This window comes from Rhinolophus sinicus, chromosome 5 (assembly GCF_057876585.1).
Source record: "Rhinolophus sinicus isolate RSI-liver-muscle chromosome 5, RSI-T2T, whole genome shotgun sequence".
Taxonomy (NCBI): domain Eukaryota; kingdom Metazoa; phylum Chordata; class Mammalia; order Chiroptera; family Rhinolophidae; genus Rhinolophus; species Rhinolophus sinicus.
This window is the reverse complement of record NC_142505.1, coordinates 5108038-5129889: the sequence shown is the minus strand read 5'-3', so window position 1 is coordinate 5129889 and position 21852 is coordinate 5108038. Positions and strand designations below refer to the sequence as shown.

General features: G+C 46.6%; 1 protein-coding gene across 2 annotated transcripts; it reads right to left on the bottom strand.

Annotated features, from left to right (window-relative positions):
- Positions 1-150: 150 nt before the first annotated feature.
- RRP9 (ribosomal RNA processing 9, U3 small nucleolar RNA binding protein) lies at positions 151-21677 on the bottom strand. 2 transcript variants are annotated; one of them, XM_088798105.1, is made up of 16 exons: positions 21515-21677; positions 21134-21216; positions 18412-18521; positions 18007-18074; positions 17883-17924; positions 17419-17545; positions 16698-16822; positions 16523-16615; positions 16023-16123; positions 15806-15940; positions 15662-15724; positions 15280-15425; positions 15124-15203; positions 1513-1623; positions 1312-1378; positions 151-598 (listed from the first exon to the last, which is right to left on the bottom strand). In XM_088798105.1, the coding sequence occupies exons 1-16, from the start codon at positions 21599-21601 to the stop codon at positions 162-164; spliced, it is 1875 nt and encodes a 624-aa protein (XP_088654231.1). In that variant the 5' UTR covers positions 21602-21677; the 3' UTR covers positions 151-161. The 2 variants fall into 2 exon arrangements, with proteins under 2 accessions (XP_088654231.1, XP_019608842.3); XM_019753283.3 differs by lacking the exons at positions 151-598; positions 1312-1378; positions 1513-1623 and adding exons at positions 14067-14235; positions 14360-14433 and having other exon boundaries at positions 21515-21674.
- Positions 21678-21852: the final 175 nt, after the last annotated feature.

Below are 21852 nucleotides of genomic sequence, written 5' to 3'. Positions count from 1 at the left end.
AGTCTGGACAAGGACCCAGAATCCTTCTCCTCAGAGCACCTCGGGCCTCAGACAATCCCTGCCCGCTGCTCAGAGCAGGCACATGGATGCGAAGTATCTGCCATCATTTGCCCTGACCTCCTGGAGCTTGCCCAACAAGGAGAGGTGGGGAAAAGACCAATTCACTGCTTTATTGGGAGGGGAATACACTCCGTTACAATGCAAGGCCCCGAGGCCAGCAAGATCTCTATCTCGAGATACAGCTGGCTGGCCGTGACGCGGTAGTGGCCCTTAATGAAACCCCGGGAAGCACAGGAGCGGCACCGCCAGAAGGCCTGGATGATGCGGACGGCGTGGAGCAAACGGCAGTAGCGCAGGCGGACGCGCCACATGCGGACCCAGGACTGCAGCCGGACCGCCGCCCACTCCTCGCGTGTGAAGGTCTCCAGCGCCGCCCGCCGCCTCTTCTCCAGCAACTTCGTCAGGATCTGCTTCCACCAGCGCTGAATGACTAAAGCTCCGAGGGTGGCGTGCAGCAGCGTCCGGCGCACCAGGGTGCCCCGCCACCAGGCCTGGATCTTTACTACTGCCAGATTACTAGTGCGGAGCTTATTTTGGTTTCCTGGGTTCTTGCAAGGAAAAAGAGAGGGCATTCAGAGAATGGTCCCCACCCACTTCAGCCCCAGGTTTTGCCAGGAAGGGACCCTGGCTCCCTATCAACAATCACCCCTTCTTCTAAACCTCAGAGCACCGGGCAGGGCACTGGCTGGAACCAGAAGACCCGGTAGGTGACCTGTCTCTGTCCTTCCCTGGTTAGTGGACGTGGCACATCACATAGCATGTTGACATCTGAATCTTAGAGTCCCCATCTGTAAAATTGGGGACATCTGCCCTGGCTCCCAATTTAACATGGATGGACTAAGCCAGCCTGGGGCAAGAACACCAGGATCTATGGGTCAAAGGATTACCATGTTTACCTAACCAGGGTCTATGACCCTTCCCTTCAGACCCCACACACCTGCTGGAGAAGCAGCAGCTTTTGCTAATCCGGCACTTTCATTTGTCCACAACATGCTGTCTTCCTCGGCATGTCATAGTATTAAAACTTTCTTCTGCCCCATAAAATTCTGTCCTATTTCTTCCCCATCTTCACTTCTCGTGACTTTCACACTTTAAATCTTAATTAACAAGCAAACACACACGCACTCTCACACACACACACACACACACACACACACAGCTGATTAAGCCCAGCTTCCCATATGTTGGCCACTCCATTCTATAAACACGGCCCCCACATTCTCAGCCCCAGCCCTGTGTGTCAAGAGGGTCATATTTCTCTGGGTCTCTTATTAGCATCATCTGCTCTCTTCATTTCAACCTTATTCACATTGTTAGGCTGAAAAAGACATGAAGAAAGAGGACAGACAAGAATGAGTTGATGCCTGTTCTTAACTCCAAACCATGCAGAAGACACTGGCCACAAGCAGTGGACACAAGGGCCAGAGGCATCCACGCCGGTGCGCCTCCTACCTCTTCCTTCTTCTCTGAGGTCCGTGGTGCCGAGGACGAACCCGGGGGCTCCCCTACCTGCTGAGGCTCATCTTTAGTGTGCTCATCAACGTTTTTAGGCTGGCCTGTCTCCTGCAATCAGCAATTAGGGGAAAGGCAAGAGTTAGACTGCTCTCCCGCTCTCTCCATTCAGTGTCCCATACATCCCCAGCTTCCAGGGCCTCCAAGAGTGTTCAGATGTCAGGGAGTCCCCATTCTGAGAGGTCTACCAGGACATCCCTAAAAGCCTGGTGTGTCTATCTCTTACTCACCATTGGTCCCACATGGATTGAGTGTATAGATGGTTCAAATCCCCTCAGATCTGTGTTCCTCTAGCCGTGGAATGGGTAGAAAGAGTGAAGGAGGAGACCTATGATGTCACAAGGGCAGCTATGACTCAGGCACCAGGATGGCTCCCAACAGTTGAGCCCCCTCCAAGGAAAAGACAAAAATCTGTCCATTCTTTTCTGCTGGAAATGGCCAAAGCCCTGACTACAAAAGCAAGATACCAGAAATACTCGCCCATTCATATAAAGGTGTATAGTCAGTCATTGGTACTATCTCCAGCTGGTAAAACTGTGGATTGATTTAATGGTTTACAGTGCCTTCATACTATGGAATACTACATAACTGTTAAAGATAATGAATGTGATCTATATGTACTGATGAGGAAGTGTATGCAAGATGCATTTATAACTGAAAAAGTTGGAGATCATTATGAGCCCATTTAAGTAAATAAAACTATCAAGATACATAATTATACATATATGATGTAAATGTATATAAAGCGAAAGAAAGGTATATACACCAAAGTGCTACCAATGAGTCCCGTAAGGGATAAAGTTAAATTGCTTGCCTAGCCATACAATGCCCAGGGAAATCTGTAAGGCCCCAGGATGAGCTGCCTAACAGAGACTCGCTTCAGCTTTAAGAATACACAGAGGCTGAAAGTGAAGGGATGGGAAAAGATAGTCCATGCAAATGGAAACCAAAAGAGAGCAGGGCTAGTACACTTATATCAGACAAAATAGACTTTAAGTCAAAAACTGTAACAAGAAGCAAAGAAGGTCATATAAAATGATAACGAGATCAATTCATCAAAAGGATATAATGATTTAAAGACACACAACCAACATTGGAGCACCCAGATATATTAAGCAACTACTAACACATCTGAAGGGAGATATAAACAACAATACAATAATAGTTGGGGACTTCAACACTCCACTTTCAACAATGGATAGATCATCCAGACAGAAAATCAATAAGGAAAAATTGGACTTGAGCTATACTTCAACCAAATGGACCTAACAGACATATACAGAATATTTAATCAACCAGCATGAGAATACACATTCTTCTCAAGTGCATACACAACACTCTCCAGAATAGATCACGTTAGGTCACAAAATAGCTCTTAACAAATATAAGATTGAAATCATACCAAGTGTCTTTTCTAATAACAGTGACATGAAACTAGAAAATAATAATAAAAGGAAAACTGGAAAAGTCACAAGTATGTGGAAACTAAACAACACACTTCTGAACAACAAATGAATCGAAGAAAAATCAGAAGAGAAATTAAATAATATCTTAAAACAAACAAAAATGGAAACTCCATATACCAAAACTTATAGGGTGCAGCACAAGCATTTCTAAAAGAGAATTATTAGCAATAAATGACACATTAAGGAAAAAGATCTCAAATAAACAACCTAACTTCACACCTGAAAAATTAGAAGAAAAAACAAACAAGAAAAACTAAGTCCAAAGTTAACAAAAGGAAGGAAATAAGAAAGATCAGAGCAAAAATAAATAAAATAGGGATGAGAAACACAACAGAAAAGATCAATAAAACTAAGATAAACAACACTGACAAAACTTTAGACTAAGAAAAAAAGAAAGAAGACTCAAATAAATAAAATCAGAAATGCAAGAAGAGACAATAGAACAGAAATAAAAAGGATCATAAGAGACTACTATGAACTAAATGCCAAAAAAGGTGATAACCAGAAAAAAATTGATAAATTCCTAGAAACACACAACCTACCAAGACTAAATCATGAAAAAATAGAAAATCTGAACAGACCAATAGTGAGTAAGGAGATTGAAGCAGTAATTAAAAACCTCCCAACAAACACAAGACCAGGAACTGATGGCCTTACTGGTGAATTCTACTAAACATTTAAAAGAATTAATTCCAATTCTTCTCAACTCCCCCCTGCCTCTCCAAATTAAAGAGGTGGGAACACTTTCAAACTCATTGTATAAACCAGCATTGCCCTGATACTAAAGCCAGATAAGGACACTATAAGAAAAAAAATTACAGGCCAATATTCCTGAAGAACATAGATATAAACATTCTTAAGAAATACTAGCAAACCAAGTGTGTGTCCTACCTGGGCCGCCTGGGGTGGGCCACAGAAGAATCTGTGGATGGCAGCCACCCGTGTCGGGCTTGGAGGTGCGAGTGCCTGGGTGGCGAGCTGAGGCCAGCTGCCGGCGGTGTTGGGCTTGGGGCTGCTCAACAAGAAGATTCTGAGATGTGCAAACACTACCAAGTATTGCCCAGGATGGGTTCCCTTAGCCCAAAGAATTTAAAGTCTGTCTGTGGTAATGATGGCCACACATGCAACAACCCCTGCATACTCTCTCAAGAAAACCTAATACGCCAAACTAATACATACACATGCATCGAAGGGAGGTGTGAGAATAGCAGCCCAGGAACAACACCTCTCAGCATGCTAGCCTCTGACAAATGCTACAAGGATTGGTGAAAGCCATGAGGGAAAATGGATGCCTCTATTCTGAATTGCCTGGCTTCACCATATGTATATACAAAGAATTCTTCAGAGCTCATCTTATTAGCTATAGAAAACAATAGAGAGCTGTTGGGGGAATGGGCTCACAGACTTTCAGTCTTCTCCGTCTTTCCTTGTATTAATCGATTCTGTGATTGGAAGGCACAGAGACATCTCCACCCAATCTGTGCTCTGCTAACCTCCTGATCACACTGCTGTCTGTCCAACTACTTGTTCAATAAAAGTAAACCCAGCAGGAAAAAAAAAAAATATTAGCAAACCAAATTCAACTGCAAATTATAAGGATCATACACCAAGATCAAATGGGATTTATCTATGGAATGCAAGGAGGTTTCAATATATGCAAATTAATAATCATGATATATCACATTAACAGAATGAAGGATAAAAATCATATGACCATCTCAGTAGATACAGAAAAAGCATTTGATAAAATTCAGAATCCTTTCATGATAAAAACTCAACAAATTTGGTAGATAAGAAATGAACCTCAACATAATAAAGGCCATATATGACAAGCCCACAGATAACATCATACTCAATAGTGAAAAAGCGGAAAGCTTTTCCTTTAAGATCAAGAACAAGACAAGGCGCCACCTCTCAGCACTCCTATTCAACATCACACTAGAAGTCCTGGTCCAAGCAATCAGGGGAGAAAAATAAAGTAAAATAAAAGGCATCCAAATTGGAAAGAAATAAAATGATCTCTATTTGCAGATAACATGATCCTAAATCTAGAAAACCCTAAAGACTCCACCAAGAAACTGTGAGGACTAATAAACAAATTCAGTAAAATTTCCAAATACAAAATCAATATACAAAATCAGTTGCATTTCTATATACTAACAACAAACTATTGGAAAGAGAAATTATTAATAAGAAAACAATCCCATTTACAATAGTATCAAAAACATTAAATACTTAGGAATAAAATTGACCAAGGAGGTAAAAGATCTTTACACTGAAAACTATTAAGACATTGATAAAAGAAATTGAAGAAGACACAAATAAATGAAAAGATACCCCGTGATTCAGAAGAGTTAATATTGTTAAAATATCCATACCACCCAAATCCATCTATAGGTACAATGCGATCCCTATCAAAATTTCAATGGCATTTTTCACAGAAATAAAAAACAATTCTAAAATTTATGTGGCACCACAAAAGACCCTGAGTAGGCAAAGCAAATCTGAAAAAGAACAAAACTGGAGACATCATACTCCCTGATTTCAAACTATATTACAAAGCTAGAGTAATTGAAACAGTATGGTACTGGCATAAAAATAGACACATTGATCAATGGAACAGAACTGAGAGCCCAGAAATAAATTCCTACATGTATGACCAACTAATATTTGACAAGGAAGCCAAGAATACACAATGAGGAAAGGATAGTCTCTTCAATAAATGGTGCTAGGGACACTGGATATACACAGCAAAAGAATGAAATTGGACCCCTATCTTACACCAATCACAAAAATCAACTTGAAATGGGTTAAAGATAAACATAAGATATGAAAGCATAAAACTCCTAGGAGATAACAGGGAAAATGCTCCTTGACATTGGTCTTGTCAATGATTTTTTGGATATGACACCAAAGCACAAATAACAAAAGTCACCCACCCCCTAATTCCAGTTTTACTTTCTGCAGTTTCAGTTATCTGTGGTCACCTATGGTTCAAAAATATTAAATGGAAAATTCCAGAAATAAACAATTCATAAAATTTAAATTGTGCATGGTTCTGAGTAGTGTGATGAAGTCTTGTACCGTCCCACTCACCCCACCCGGGACACAAAACATCTTTTCATCTGACGTATCCAAGCTGTATACACTATCCACGCCTTAGTCACTCAGTAGGCATCTAAGTTATCAGATTGACATTGTGGCATCCCAGTGCTTGTGTTCAAGTGACACTATTTTACTTAATAATGGCCCCAAAGTGCAAGAATCATGATGCTGTAAATTTGGATATGCCAAAGAGAACCTATAAAGTGCTTCCTTTGCGTGAAAAGGTGAGTACAGTACAGTAAGATCTTTTGAGAGGGAGCAAGACCGCATTCATATAACTCATATTACAGTATATTGTTATCATTGTTCTATTATCAGTTATTGTTAATCTCTTACTGTGCCTGATTTATAAACTAAACTTCACCATAGGTATGTATGTATAGGAAAAAACATAGTCTATATAGGGTTTGGTACTATCCATGGTCAGACATGCACTGGGAACATATCTCTTGTGGATAAGGAGGGGCTCCTCTAGATCAGACGAAAGAGCTTCTGCACAGCAAAGGAAGCAATCAACAGAATGAAAAGGCAAACTATGTAATGGGACAGAATACATGCAAAATATATATCTGATAAGGGGTTAATATAAAAATGTAACTTAATAGCAAAGAAAATAACTGACCTGATTAAAAAATAGACAAAGGGGTCAGTCCGGTGGCTCAGGCAGTTGGAGCTCTGTGCTCTTAACTCCGAAGGCTGCCGGTTCGATTCCCACATGGGCCAATGGGCTCTCAACCACAAGGTTGCCAGTTCGATTCCTCGAGTCCCGCAAGGGATGGTGGGCAGCGCCCCCTGCAACTAAGATTGAACATGGCACCTTGAGCTGAGCTGCCGTTGAGCTCCCGGATGTCTCAGTTGGTTGGAGCACGTCCTCTCAACCACAAGGTTGCCGGTTCAACTCCCGCAAGGGATGGTGGGCTGCGCCCCTGCAACTAGAAAACGGCAACTGGACCTGGAGCTGAGCTGCACCCTCCACAGCTAAGATTGAAAGGACAACAACTTGACTTGGGAAAAAGAATAAATTGGCAAAGGACCTGGATAGACATTTTTCCAGAGAAGACATACAAATAGCTAACAGGTAGACGAAAAGATGCTCAACCTCACTAACCATCAGGGAGTGCAAATGAAAACCACAATGAGATACCACCCCACACCTGTTAGAATGGCTATTATCAAAAAGACAAAACATAACAAGTCCTGGAGATGTGCAGATAAGGGGACCCTTTGCACTGTGGGAATGTAAACTGGTGCCACCACTATGGAAAGCAGTATAGAGGTCCCCCAAAATATTAAAAATAGAACTACCATATGATCCAGCAATTCCACTTCGGGGTATATAGCCAAAGGAAATGAAATCACTAACTCAGAGATATCTTCACTCCCGTGTTCATTGTAGCATTATTCACATTAGCCAAGATATGGAAACAACCTGTGTGTCCGTCAGTAGATGAGTGCATAAAGAAAATTAGATAGCTGGATAGATGATAGATAGGTAGGTAGGTAGGTAGGTAGGTAGATAGATTTTGGAATATTATCTATCTATCTTTCCATGAAGAAGGAAATCCTTCCATTTGCAACATGGATGAACTTACAGGACATTATACTAAGTGAAATAAGTCAGAGAAAGACAAATATGTATAATCTCACTTATATGTGGAATCTTTAAAAACAAGGTTAAACTCATAAAAACAGAACAGAATGGTGGTAAGCAGGGACTGAGGAATTTGGAAGATGCTGGTCAAAGGACACAAGTCTTCAGTTATAAGATGAGTAAGTTCTGGGGCTCTCAGGTACAGCAGTGACTGTAGTTAATAATACTCTATACAAGTATATACTTGAAATTGGCTAAAAGAGTAGATATTAAGCATCCTTACCACACACAAAAAAGGTAACTATGTGAGGTGATGGATGTGTTAATCAAACTGATTGGTAACAATTTCACAAAGTATACTTATATGAAATCATTTCTGTACACTTTAAATAAATTAAATAAACAAACAAAATATACTTCAATAAAGCCGGAGAGAGAAAAAAGAGAAGTATAAATGAACTAAATTCCAGAGTGAGACTATTGCTTTCTAGTTGCGCAGAGGTTGATGGCTGCTTTCATGCCTGTGGAGATTTACCAAGTTTCTGGATACAGGGACATGGAGGGGTGGGTCTTCCACATACACAGAAATGCTGCTGGGTAGGGGACAAACCAGCTGAACTCTCAATTGCTGCATATGAGCTGTTAGGTTCGTTGAAATCTGGGAAGGCCCCACACAGAGTGAGTTCTCTGCAAACATCCTTCTCCCCATGGGACTTCTGCTGGGTCGGCAGCAGCACAGAGCCAGTGGCTGAGCTGGATGGCAGGAAGGGATCTCAGGTCTCACAGTGCTGATTCCACAGTTCTTAGGAAGAGAGAGGTCTTATCCCACCCTCAAAACACTTGAAACGAGCTGGATGAGAAGCAACTAAAGTGGCATCCCAAGGCCCAACCCAATTGAACTCCTAATTAGTTGAAAAATGACCTCCCTCTGTCTCTTCTGCTTTTATCCACCATGTTCGGCATACAATTTAAAAAGTGAGAGACCTGAAGAAGTAGGAAAATGTGACCTGTAATCAAAAGGAAAGATCAACAGAAGCAGAGCATAAACGACTCATGTTGCAATTCGCAGACAAGGACTTAAAATAACTGATATGATGTAAATATGAATACAATGGGCAAAGAATTTAGAGGAAAAGGCAGGGAAAATGGAGGATTTCAGCAGACAAATGGAAACTCTGAAAAACAGAACAAAAACTAAATAGAAATTCTAAAACTGAAAATTACAATATCCAAAATAAATAATTCACTGGATAGGGTAACAAAAGAAAGCATTATCAAGCTCAAAGTCAAGTAAAAAATTATATAAACATGAAAAATGCAAATAAAACCACATATAGGCACAACAGTGAAATTACTGAAAAAGTGTTTTAAAAATCTTTAAAAACCAGAGAAAAAGGTCTTACTACATTTGGGGGAAGAAAAATTAAAGTGACAGATAGCGTGTCGTCAGAAACAAATGGAATCCAGAAGAAAATGGAATGACGTTGTAAAGTGCTAAAGAAATGGAGGTGGGGTGGGCAGGGTTGCCGGAGGAGTCTACCTAGAATTCTATGCTCAGAGAAAATATTAAAAAATAAAGATATGGAAGTAAAACAAAAAGGTCTGCTCTTACCACTTCTGCTTAACAATGGACTGAGGTCCTAGCTAGTACACTAAGGCAAGAAAGTGAAATAAAACGCCTAAAATTTTTTAAAGTGATACACAGACAATATGATATGTACATTAAAATTTCCAAAGAAATCTACCCAAAAAACTATTAGAGTAAGGGAATCGAGCAAGCATGGATGGTACCCATGGTGTTATTTGCACATATCTGTGAATATTCTAAAATCCATTAAATTATACACTTTGAATGGGTAAACTGTATGGAATATGAATGATATCCCAATAATGCTGCTTAAAAATAAAAATAAAAAGCACCCCAAAAATCGAAAGATACAAGGGCAATATATAAAAATCAACTGTACTTCTATACATCAATGAACAGTTGGGAAATTCTTGATATAGAAGTGCAAAGATGAAGGACTTACATTATCTGATTTCAAGACAATGGTTTACTGTCCTAAAAAACTGTGAAGTTACAGTAATCAAGACAACGTGGTTTTAGTGTAAGAAGAGACAAACAGATCAATGAAACAGAATAGAGAAGGCAGAAATGGACTCACATTTATAATCTATTGATTTTTTAATGTACCAGGATAATTCAATGCAAAAAGGAAATGCGTTTTTCAACGGAAAAAGAATCTTGACCCCTAACATCGTAGACAAAAAAATTAGTTCAAGATCTATCATAGGCCTAAAGAAAACTAAAGCTAAAACTATAAAGTTTCTAGAAGAGAACCCATGAGAATTAATTTGTGACCTTGGAGTTGGCAAAGATTTCTTAGACAGGACAGCTAAAGCACTAAGTATAAAATACTGGTATATTGGATGCCATCCAAATTAAGACCTTCTGTTCATCAAAAGACAGCCTGTGACTACAGGCTTGGGAAAAGGACATTTACAATACATATACATGACAGGACTCTTCCAGAATATAATTGTAGAATATAACTTCTACAACTCAATAATAAAGATAAGCAACCCAATAAAAATGGTCAAAAGGCTTAAACCAATACTTCATATAAGAAAATAAACAAATGGCCACTGAACGCATGAAAAGTTGCTCAACATCATTACTTATTAGGGAAAGGCAAAATTTAAACCGCAACATACTCGTATTGATTGACTGAAATAAAAGGAAAAAATGAGAACCAAAGGTTGCCAAGATGGAACAACCAATTTGGAAATCAGTGTGGCTATTTCTAATAAAATGAAGCACACACCTACACCTACACCTACTCTATGACTCAGCAATTCCACTCTTAGGTATTTACTCAAGAGAAATGAAAATGTATGTCCATAAAAAGGCTTGTACAGGAATGTTCACAGCATTATAATCGTAATAGCCAAATACTGGAAACAAGTCAAATGACTATAAACAGGAGAATGGATAAATAAATTTTGAGTATACTCATAAAATGACATATTATTAAACAATAAAAAACAAAGAACTAATGATATATGCAACAACATGGATAAATCCTACAGACATCATGTTGAGCCAAACAAGCCACACACACACACACAAATAGTACAATTCAACTTACAAGAAGTTTTAAAACATGCAAAACTAATATACAGTGAGACCCCAAGTGGAAACCCAGATCAGCAGGTAGGAATATCGTTTCCCCAAAATAAGACCTAACCGGAAAACAAGCCCTAGCGTGATTTTTCAGGACAAGGTCCCTTGAACATAAGCCCTAATGCGTCTTTTGGAGCAAAATTTAATATAAGACCCGGTCTTATTTTTGGAGAAACACGGTATAAGCCCAGAAGTGGTAAATGTGTGGGTAAAGAGAAAAGTTCATATTTAAAATTTTCTTTAAACACTATTGAATCCAGTACTAGGAAGATGGAGCTAAGTGTACTACATCCAATCCTTCTCAATGATTACAACCAAAAACTTTGACTAGAATACAAAAAACAACCAGACTCTAAAAAGTAAACAATAACGGATGGATTGGGGAGAAAGTCAAAACTTGAAGAACGATCAGATCCAGTTTCCAGGTAATTTGAGGGCAGCCCAAAGTACAGAACTATACAAGTATGGACAGCACATAATCCAAGACAAAGCCCCTCTTTTTTAACAGAGAATCAAAAAAAAAAAGAAAGAAAGAAAGAACGAAGAGACCTCAAGGCAGAGACTATGGACAGCGTCCATTCCTTTTTTTTTTTTTTAACTTTCTTTTTTGTGTTTTTCTTTTTTCTCCCATGGCTCTGCCCTCAGGTTAAGTACCATAGCTGCACTGCCACTGTGGTGGTGCTAGGAGCTCCTGAAACACCATCTCCTTGATAAAGGAAATGTTCAGGATACAATCCAAAATTACTCAACATATGAAGAGGCAGGAAAATCTGACTCTCAAGAAAAAGACAATGTTAGAAGTATCACATGAAGACTTTTAAGCAGTTATTATAACCATCATCCAGGAGATAAAGGCAAACTCTTTCTCAATGAATGGAAAGAGGCATTCTCAGAAGAAACATAAAAAATAAAACAAAAAACAAAATAAAATGAAAATTTTGTAACTGTAAACTACAATATCTGAAATAAAGAATTCACTGACAGGCTCACTAACAGAATGGATATGACAGAGAAATTAGTCAGTGAGTTTGAACATAGAGCACAGAAATTAATCTGAACGGAGAAAAATATTGAAAAAATAGAGCCTCAGCAATCTGTGGAACAGTATCAAAAGGTCTAACATTTATGTTATCGGAGTCCCAGAAAGGAAGAAGAAATTGTGTAGAAAACTTTTTGAAGAAATAAAGGCTAAAAACTTCCCAAATTTGGTATAAGGTATAAATTTATAGATTCAAGAACCTCAGCAAACACCGAAAAGGATATACTCAATCAAAAACAAAAAACCTGATTCAAAAAATGGGCAAAGGACTTGAACAGACATTTCTCCAAAGAGATACTAATGGCTAGTAAGCACATGAAAAGACGGTCAGCATCACGAATCATTAGAGAAATGCAAATCAAATCTACAATGAGATACCACCTTACACCCACTGGGATGCCTATCAAAACGTATATATGGTCGAGAATGTAGAGAAATTGGAATTCTTGTGCACGGTTGGTGTAATTACAAAGTGGTGTAACCACTATGGAAAACAGTATGGCAGTTCTTCAAAAAATTAAAGTAAAACCACCATTTGATCCAGCAATACAGATTGACTACATATCCGAGAAAACTGAAAGCAGGTTCTCAGATATTTGCACACACATTCATAGCAACATTATGCACAAATAGCCAAGAGGTAGAAGCAACCCAAATGTCCATTGACCAAAGAATGGATAAACACAGTGTGGTATATCCATACACTGGAATAGTATTCAGCCTTAAAAAAGTAGATGAACCTTGAGGACCTATGCTCGGGGAAATAAGCCAAATAAGCGAAAAAAGAAAAATACTGTATGATTCTACTTATATGAGCTGTCTGAAGTCTTCAAATTCATAGAAACAGAAAGTAGAATGGTTACCAGGGACTGGGGCAGGGGGAAATGGGGAGTTAGTATTTAATGCTTATAGTCTCAGAAGCACAATGAAAGTTCTGGAGATCCATTGCACAATGTGAATATACTTAACACTACTGAAATGCACACTCAAAAGGTGGTTAAGATGGGATATTTTGTTTTTCACTGTAACTAAGAATCCAGCTATCACAAGAAGTCTCAGCTGACCAAGGCTGAGACTAGAAGCCATAGGAGAAATCATTTTATTTCAACTTCAAGGACATTTGTTTTCGAACTTGAGCTTCTTCATGAGAATGTGCTCATAGGAAAACGGTTCATATATTAAGGGGCCTTTCAGGGTTGCTTGCGTGTTATTCAGGTGGTAAGCTTATGCCATCATGAGCTCAATTTGAGGCAGGACATGGAGAGTGAATTGTATCAGCAATAAGAGGATTTTCAGGGGTTCAGTCTGAACCAGACCCTTGTGGCACCAGGAGAATGTAAGGCAAGGGGAGGCCTCAAGAGTGAGGGGCTTCCACCCCAAGAGGACCACGGTGCCCCTTGAGAACCACAGGCTCAGCAGGTGGAGGAAAACGTCAGAGCAGAATCCTTACCACCCCAGCTCTTCGCCACCGAGGAGACCTCCGGGCACTTCTGTACCTGCAGTCAGCCTCTCTACCTCCCCCCGTTCACTTCACCCCAGGGCAGGAGTCAATTATCCACTGGGTGAAGTCAGGAGACAGAACATTCCTTTGACACATTTACCTGCCAGGGTCACTGCTGCGATGGCTCATGCAGTAGGGCTGTCACTTGGATCAAGGACAGAGCCATTCCCAACTCTGCCCTTGCCCCCAGCAGTAAGCCGTACAGTGTCCCACGGCCACCCCAGGGCAGTCTGTCCCCTCAGCTTCCTGATCTGGCCTGAGTGGGGCAGGGCAGCCTGACCTGGAGGCCTGGCTGTCTTCACGTCACTTCTCAGACCCCACAGCCTGCCCTTACACACTTAGACAGTGGGGCTTCTTAGCTTCTGACCCCACCAGCCCAGAGCAGAGCAGAGGGTGGGGAGCAGGCCTAATGAGGCACAGAGGACATGCAGGGACCAGGAGTCAGCTGAGGGCTCCATCCTCAAGTTCCCTGGAAAAGGACAAAAAGCCCGCAGGCCAGCAGACGGGCAGCACAGACTGCTGGAGGCTTGGTCCGCCCCAGGCCTTTTCCAACCCAGTCCCTGCTGGCCCTCCTCCCTCCCTACCCAAGAAGCTGCAGGAGACAAGGCCCAAAAGAGCATGCTTTTAATACAAAGAGGGTGGGGCATGGCCTGGGAAGGACTTAAATAAAGGGGATGGGACCATCAGGAGCCCACCGCCGTGGGCCTGGGGGCCCTCCGGAGTGGGATGATGCAGACAGAGTTCCGAGCCTCCTTGATCCGCCACCATCGGCCGAGCCTGCAGGGGAGAGGGAAGAAGCCGAGGTCTGGTGCCGCCCCACGCAGTCTCCACTGCCATTCCCACCCAGCGCCCAGCCAGTGCCCCCTTGCCCCACCCTCACCCCTCCCGGGGTGCCTCATACCTGTGCTCCTGCCCCACCCCGGCCACCAGGAAGTCCCCAGCGCTGGAGAACTTGAGGCTATTGATAAAGCCCACCTAAGAAGAGGGAGGGACAACATAATAGGATGTGAGAACAGATTCCCCCACCACAGGCCAAGCATGCTGGTCAAGGGCTTGGCCTACCAGGCCTGGGTTCAGTCCCCGCTCAGCCTCCTACCACCTGGGCCAACTCTTCACCCCTCAGGGTCTCAGTCGCCACAGGGCTGAGAAGGGGAAGCAGAGCGCCAGCCTCGCAATTTCGAGGATTAAGGAGACAGTGTACACCCACCAAGTGTCGCTATGGCCCAGGGCCTGGCTCCTGGCTGTGAGGCCCGGGGACCCCACGACCATCCCCACTGACGTAAGTTCTGCACGGTCACCAGATGTCGTTGACAGAACCTGCCACTCTCCCCTAGGTCACCAAAATCCACACACCCTAGCGTGGCATCAATCTGGCACCAGCCATGCGGAGCTGATCACAGGGCCAGGCCCTCCACGCTTTTGCCCACAGTTCATTGCCTTGTACCCAGCACCGAGGACAGGGCCAGGACGTGGCGGGGCGTGGAGGGGAAAAGGGAGAGGGAGGGAGAGGGAGGGAGGGTTCCTGCCGTGCCCCAGCGCTAGGAGCTGCGACTAAAGAGAAGTCATAGAGTGCCCTGCTCTGAGGAGGCGCCCTTCTGGCAGAAAAAACAGTAAAGGGCCTTGGGAGTGTGGCAAAGACAGGCCGAGCATTCAAGCCCCACTCACCAGGGGGATGTCGCAGAGAAGGTCAAGCCGCCGGAAGCCCTCCCCACACTGCCAGAGCCGCACGCAGGAGCTGTGGGAGCCTGGGGGACAGGGAGCCGGTGAGCACCGCTGCCCAGCCCACCCTGGGAGTCCCTCTTAGCCACACAGGACACTCACCTGTGGCCACAAGGTCTGTGTTGAGCAGGGCTGCCACTGACGACACCCAGAAGGGCTGCTCCAGGCCCGGCTCCCCACGCAGCCCATGGGCGTCACGCTGCAGGGCAAGTGGCCGTTTCTTGGAAAGGCCCCACAAGGCCACAGAGCTAGGAACAGGGAGCAGGGAGCAGAGTCAGTGAGGGGGCCGGGGTCAGGGCAGAAAGGCCACACAGTGGGAAGGGTCACGTGGACACCAGCTGTGGGACACAGACAAGGGCACCAGAGGTCTCTGCCTGTGTCCCCATCTGTGCAAAGAGGTTACGACAGCTCCGCAGCAGGAGCGACCCTACGAGGGGAGTCCAGGAGCAGGGCAGTGGTGGGAGACATCCGCAAGGCAGCTTACCCATCGTCTGCGCCCGACACCATGTGCTCCTCGTTGATGAGCTGGACGCTGTCTATGGAGCCCCTGGAGAAAGGAGCAGTGAGGGGCATGACCCAGCCCAGCCCGCCCATGGAGCCCCGCCCTGCGCGGCTGCCACCGCCTTACTGGTGGCCGTAGAAGACAAGCTGGGACTCCTCAGGGATCTTCCACACGCGCACAGTCCCGTCCCGGCCCCCAGCTGTCACGCAGCACTCCCTGCCCAGAGCATCCAGCGCTGCCACAGCGTCCTGGTGCCCAAAGCTGGAGGGGGCACAGAGAGGCCTGGCGTCAGTAGTGACATCGCACACACACACCCGCACACCCTCTCCTCACACACACTCACAGCGTCTCCACGTAGGAGTTCTCTGCCACATTCCACACCTTCACAGAGCGGTCGTGGGACGTGCTGTAGAGCTGGTGGGTGCCTCTACGGAACGCCAGCCCCTAAGGGATAGAGCAAAGGGGGCCTGGACTACAGCAGGCGAGGCAGAGGTCAGGCCCAAAGAGGACTTCCCCAAAGACAAGTCACACAGCACAGGGAGCCAGCTCCCCGGGAGCGCTCTGTGGGGCACTTCTGTGCAGCCCTACCTGGAGCCAGGGGAACGCTCTCCTGCCCTCACCTGTCCTGGAGCAGGTGTAGTCCTCTCAGACTTGGTCCCCCCAGCTCTTCCTGTCCCTTTACCCCATTCTGGTCCTTTACAGTGCCGCTTACTACAGCAAAGCACAGGGCCCCCGAAGACAGTTACGCTCTGCCTCATTCATCCCATTCCCCAGGACCCAGCACCAAGCCTGGCCCACTCAGGTGCTTGCTAAATGTCCGCCCAAGGAGGCCCAGCTCCTCACCGACACGGCATCCCGGTGTCCCGTGAAGGTATACAGGTGCCGGCAGCTCTGGGCCTCCCAAATCAGAATGAGCTTGCTGCGGTCACCGGAGGCCTGTGGGGACGAGGACAATGGCCACGGGCACCCACTGTGTGCCCAGACCTCTCCCCCACCCCCAGGACCTGCCCTGCCTTACAAGGTACTTGCCGTCAGAGGAGATGGCCATGCAGAGGATGTGGCTGCTGTGGCCGGGGGGCTGCCCCTCGGCACCCTTCTTGGCTCGTGGGATCACGTGAAGCTTCCGTCCAGTCTCCACGCTCCCTGACACCGGGGGAAGAGAGGCTGCTGGGATGGGGGACAGGACTGGCCAGCAACCCCTCAAAGGCAGCATGGGGCCCTGGGAGAAGTCCTAGCCTCAGGGCAGGAGACGTGGCTCAGGCACTGTGAGCCCCTGGACCAGTCACCTCAATTTCCTCCTCTGTTAAATGGGGACAATAACTCTAAAGGGCAGCCATGAAGCCCAGAAGAGGAGGAAACCGCTTTGGGACTGACATGTGAGTTCTTCCTGTTACTCCTGTGGGTGGAGGCGGCTGGGAACCCACGAGCACCAGCTCACTCCCAGGGCTGTGCAGAGCCTCGAGGGGGCGCTAGTCCAGCTGCCCACGTGTAGCGTCAGTTCCCATTAAATCATCATCCTGCCTCTGCTCAATCATCTCCAATGACTGACAGGGAGCTCATGAGCCCCACTTCTGGACAGAAGCTTCCATGCCACCCAGAAAACACTTCACTAGGAACAAACCAGCCTCCAGAAGCAGCGTCCCCATCGGGCCTCAGTTTGCCCTGATTACTCCCTCCTTCCAGACCAGCCCTCCCGGATGAGCCCTGGGGGCTGCACCCCCACCCAGGCACCCACTCACACTTAATAATGGTGCAGTCCTTGGCAGCAGAAAAGATGGCCAAGTCGTCGGGGGTGATAACCAAACATGTGATGGAGAGCTGGTGACCCCGTAAGATTCGAATGTCGGCCGGGGCTGGGGTCTGGATCTGGGCAGGCAGAGCTGGGTCACTGCAACTGGGGGCGGGAAGGCACCCTACACACACACACACACACACACACGCACACTCACGCACACACACACACAGACGCACATGTACACACGTATACACACACATGCCACCCCTTCCACCTCCCTGCCCAGATGGAAACTGAACCCAGGGCTATAAGGACCAGACCCTGACCTGGCCCTGTCGGTAGAAGTACCACCGTATTCTCGAGGAAAGACCCCCACTACCTGAATCCCCAGTTGGGTCATCTGCCCACCTACCCGGGTGGGACCACCAGTTCCCTCCAATCTCACACCAAAGCGCTCTGCCCACTCACCTCCTTTGCCACCGATTTCTGCAGCCTGCCCCTCTGCTCAAGCTGCAGAGAGAGGAGAGGGGTGAGGTCCCAGGGGCCGGGCCAGCCCCACCCCTTCCTCCCACCACCCTCCAGCCACACATACCACGTCCTCCTTCAGGCGCCCTGCCACCTGGTCCTCCTCAAACTCACGGGCTTCTGCCTTCTCCTCCTCTGTAGGACAGACCAGACCACATAAACCCAGGCCGAGACCCCACTTTTCCCTTCTCATCCTCCCCTGTCACCTCAGACTTGGCCCGGAACACAGGCTGTGTCCTTCGGGTCGTTCAGGCTACCTCGGGCAAAGAGGAGGGAGGGCATTTACTTATCAGATCAGTTGAAAGCCCCCTGAAGGTCTGGCCTGTCCCCAGAAGCCCACTAGAGCTCCTGGCCACCCTCCCACAGGGCACCCACTGCATACCTGCGTCAGTCAGCCATCAGGTGGCTGGGGCCACAGCAGGCAGGCTTAGGGTCAGGCCCCGCCCCTCACCTGCCCAGCCCACATGCTCACCTTGCTGCCTGAGCTGCTCAAGGTAGAGTTTGGCCAAGCGCAGCTTCTTCTCCTGTGCGGTTTCCTCCAGCTCCTCACCCTCCTCTTCCTCTGTCCTCCTGGGAGTTAGGCTGTGGGCAGAAGGGTGTGGGTTTCAGGAGACTCACCCCACTCCTCTGGCCACTAGGACCATGCCTCCTGGCTGCTCCCCCGGCCAGCTCCCTGCTCCCATCCTTACCAAGCCTCATGGCCGATGCTGCCACATGCAGAAAACTGAAGACATGACTCACCAACTGAAAGGGCCCACCCAGTGCCCGACTTAAGCATGAAAACAGACCCAAAACTCAAAGACATCACTGAGAAATCTCTCAACTCCAGAGGGAAAGAGAAGGTTCTATAGGCTCCTGAGAAAAATCACGTCGTGTACAAAGGGTCAGGTCAGGAATCAAAATGGCTTCAGACGTCTCAACAACAACACTGACAGCAGGAAGACACGCGTGCTGCACACGAAAATCCTGATGGAAAATGCTAACCCCCGGAATTCAATGCCAGCAAAACCATCAATTATGAGAGAAGATATGGTCAGATGTCTGAGGTGCCACAGAACTGGTCCTTTCTCCTTCTTTAAGGATGGAGGATGGGCTCCCAAACAAGAGGGTACACTAAGAATGAGGACAGCACGAGAGACAGGAAACAGGACACCCAACCTGGAGAGCAGGGAAGGCAGCTCCCGGAACAACAACCACCCCCAGACATGGTGGAGTAGCCAGCCCAGATCCGATGCAAGGACCCCAGAGGCAGACATGTTGGGTCTGTCATCACCCCATCCTCATTACCAAGGCGCTATCCTCTGTCCTGAAGCTTCATTCGTCTTGGCTTGAACTTGTGCTGGTTTCCCCTCTATGCCCCAGACCCCAGACCAGCTGAGACACTCACTTCACTTGAGTCCTCCTCTGACTTGCTCCTGGGAGTTGGAGGTAGGTCACGGGAACTCAGGAGAAAACCCAGGGCAGTCCATTCCCTCTGATCACACGCCTACAGACATCTAGTCCCTGTCAGGTGCCCACCTGGTTCCCAGGTCTCATTTATGACCTTGACCTAAACTTTCCCAGAAATGACCTTGGAAACTCTCAACACCAGACGATGCTCCTGAGACCAGTTAGTACCTGGTGCCCAGTAAGCCTTCAACAGGGTTGGTGCTGCCCTTCCCTGCACAGCCAAGGTTAGGACTTCTACTTGGTTTACCCAAACTAATCAATCTATTGTTTGGGGGTTCACACACAGGAGACAGAACTCTAAAGAAAATCGAAACAAGTATACACTGTATGATTCTAATCACATGACATTCTGGAAAAGGCGAAACTCTAGGGACATGGTTACAAGTGGGGAAGGAGAAGAACTGACTACAAAGGAGTGGGGGAATTTTGGAGGGTGATGACACCCTTTATATCTTGACAGTGGTGGGACTTATACTATATGCACCTGTCAACACTCACAAAAGGTGAATGTTACTGTATATAAATTATACCTGAATGAGAAAATGAAAAAAAAAAAATAAAGAAGGAGAAAAAGGAAGGAAGGAAGGAAGGAAGGAAGGAAGGAAGGAAGGAAGGAAGGAAGAAAGGAAGGAAGGAAGGAAGGGAGGGAGGATGGAAGGAAGGAAACCAAAGAAATGACTAACTCATATCAGGAATGGCAGTTGGGGCTTCTAAATGTCTAAACGGCCTAGTTCTTAACCAAGGGGGTAGGTGCAGAGGTTCGTCATTTCCTCATTACTCTCTGTAGTACAAATACATTTCATTAACTCTTCTGTATCTAACATATTTCACAACACATTTTAAAATATTTTAAAGTGTTTAGCAGAGGGCTTGGCACACACACACACCCACAATAACCTCGGGACTAAGAAAAGTATATTAAGTCTTTCTGTGAGCAGGTTAAGGCCAACAAGTAATCAGTTTTAGAAGCAGAATTTCTAAAGCCAACTCTTAAGGAAGGCCCAGGATTCTCTAGTCTGAGAGCTTCCATTCCACAGGGTCAGGCCTGACATTTGCTGGCCCCCTGTGAAACCTCGCAGCATGCCCCACCCCCATCACCTACACAATGAGGGGGAGGTATTCAAAGCCCTCCATAATGTGGATGCACTCACCACCTGCCTTCCTGTCCTCTCCATCTCCCATTCTGGCACACTCACACCCCAGACTGTCTCTGATCCCTGAATGCCTTCCCTACCTTTCCATGAGGGACTGTCCTCATCTCCCCAGGCCCCATCCCCAGAATACACAGCTGTAAGACATACATCCCATTACAACACATTCAGTCTTCACCTGCCCATCTCTGTACTCTCAACAGTGAAGCCTGTCCCTGGCTGATGTTCCCAGTCAGGAGGGAGATCAGTAATTGTAAAATTGTGGGAAAAGAGAATGAAGAACTAGCGAGCATTTCTTCCATCCCTCCCTCCTTGCAAGTCAGTCTAGCCCGTGCTCAGCTACCTGCCATGAGCCAGGGAGGTAGGTCCTCACTGGTCTCCCATTGGGGCTGAGGGGGTCTTCCCCACACAGACACTGTGCAGGGGAGGAGATGAGACTTCTCAGGGTCAGAAACTGGAGGAAAGAGCCAAGACCTGAGAGTCAAGGGCCAGAATCCTGGGTTCTAGGCCCAGCTCTGCCCCGATTCACTGAGTCTCTTCCATACACCATGGGCCTCAGTGCTGCCTTCCACCAGGTGGAAAGGAAGAACTCACCTCTCATTCTCGGAGTCGCTGGAGATCTCCTCATTCATCTTGCCGCCACCTTTGGTCTTGCCCCTGTCCCCAGCAGAGTCGGCCTGGGAATTATATGATCCGTTCTTGGGTCAGGGGTCCCAACCACTCCGGCACTGACGGACCCCTTCCGGTCTCTCAAGAGCCCCGGGACTGGGAAAGGCGGTGGCCCCGGCTCAAATGCAAGGCCTTCCAGGATTTGGCCAGCAGAGAGAGCCACAAGCTGACTCCAGGTGGAGTCCGGGGAGAAGGCTCGGGAGGGGACAGAAAAAGGGATGGGAGGGGACGAAGGTGGGATACAGGTGGAATGACAGTGGTCCCAGTAGCAGATCTGATCCCGGCCCGCAGAAGCGCCATGCTCACCTTTCGCCGCCGCTTGCCGGCCCCTGAACCGACCCGGGCCCCCGTGGCCGGCTTTCCGCGCTTTCGAGCTACCGCTGTGGCCGACATGCTGCCCACCGTGTGTACTGCAGACGCCGGGACAGCACTCACGTGGCGTCCGAACCCCGCTGCCTGGCAAGACTCTGTGCAGGGATAGGCTCCCACCGTCCGGCGGTCCCCGCCTCCCACGGCTCCATTGGATCTTTCGCTAGGTTGTGTCACGCCCCCAAGCGCCCATTGGGTTAACGCTCGTGACCACGCCTCCCAGAGCTCCCACAGGCTCCCGTGCCAAGCTTTCTATTGGAAGCAAGCCTCTTCCC

Coding starts and splice junctions, on each gene's coding strand:
- RRP9 (XM_088798105.1), bottom strand. CDS start 21,601: ATGTCGGCCACAGCGGTAGCTCGAAAGCGCGGAAAGCCGGCCACGGGG. Junction 15,204..15,279: donor CACAGACCTTGTGGCCACAG/GTGAGTGTCCTG, acceptor CCTGTCCCCCAG/GCTCCCACAGCTCCTGCGTG. Junction 1,379..1,512: donor CCTCAGAGAAGAAGGAAGAG/GTAGGAGGCGCA, acceptor TGTCTTTTTCAG/CCTAACAATGTGAATAAGGT.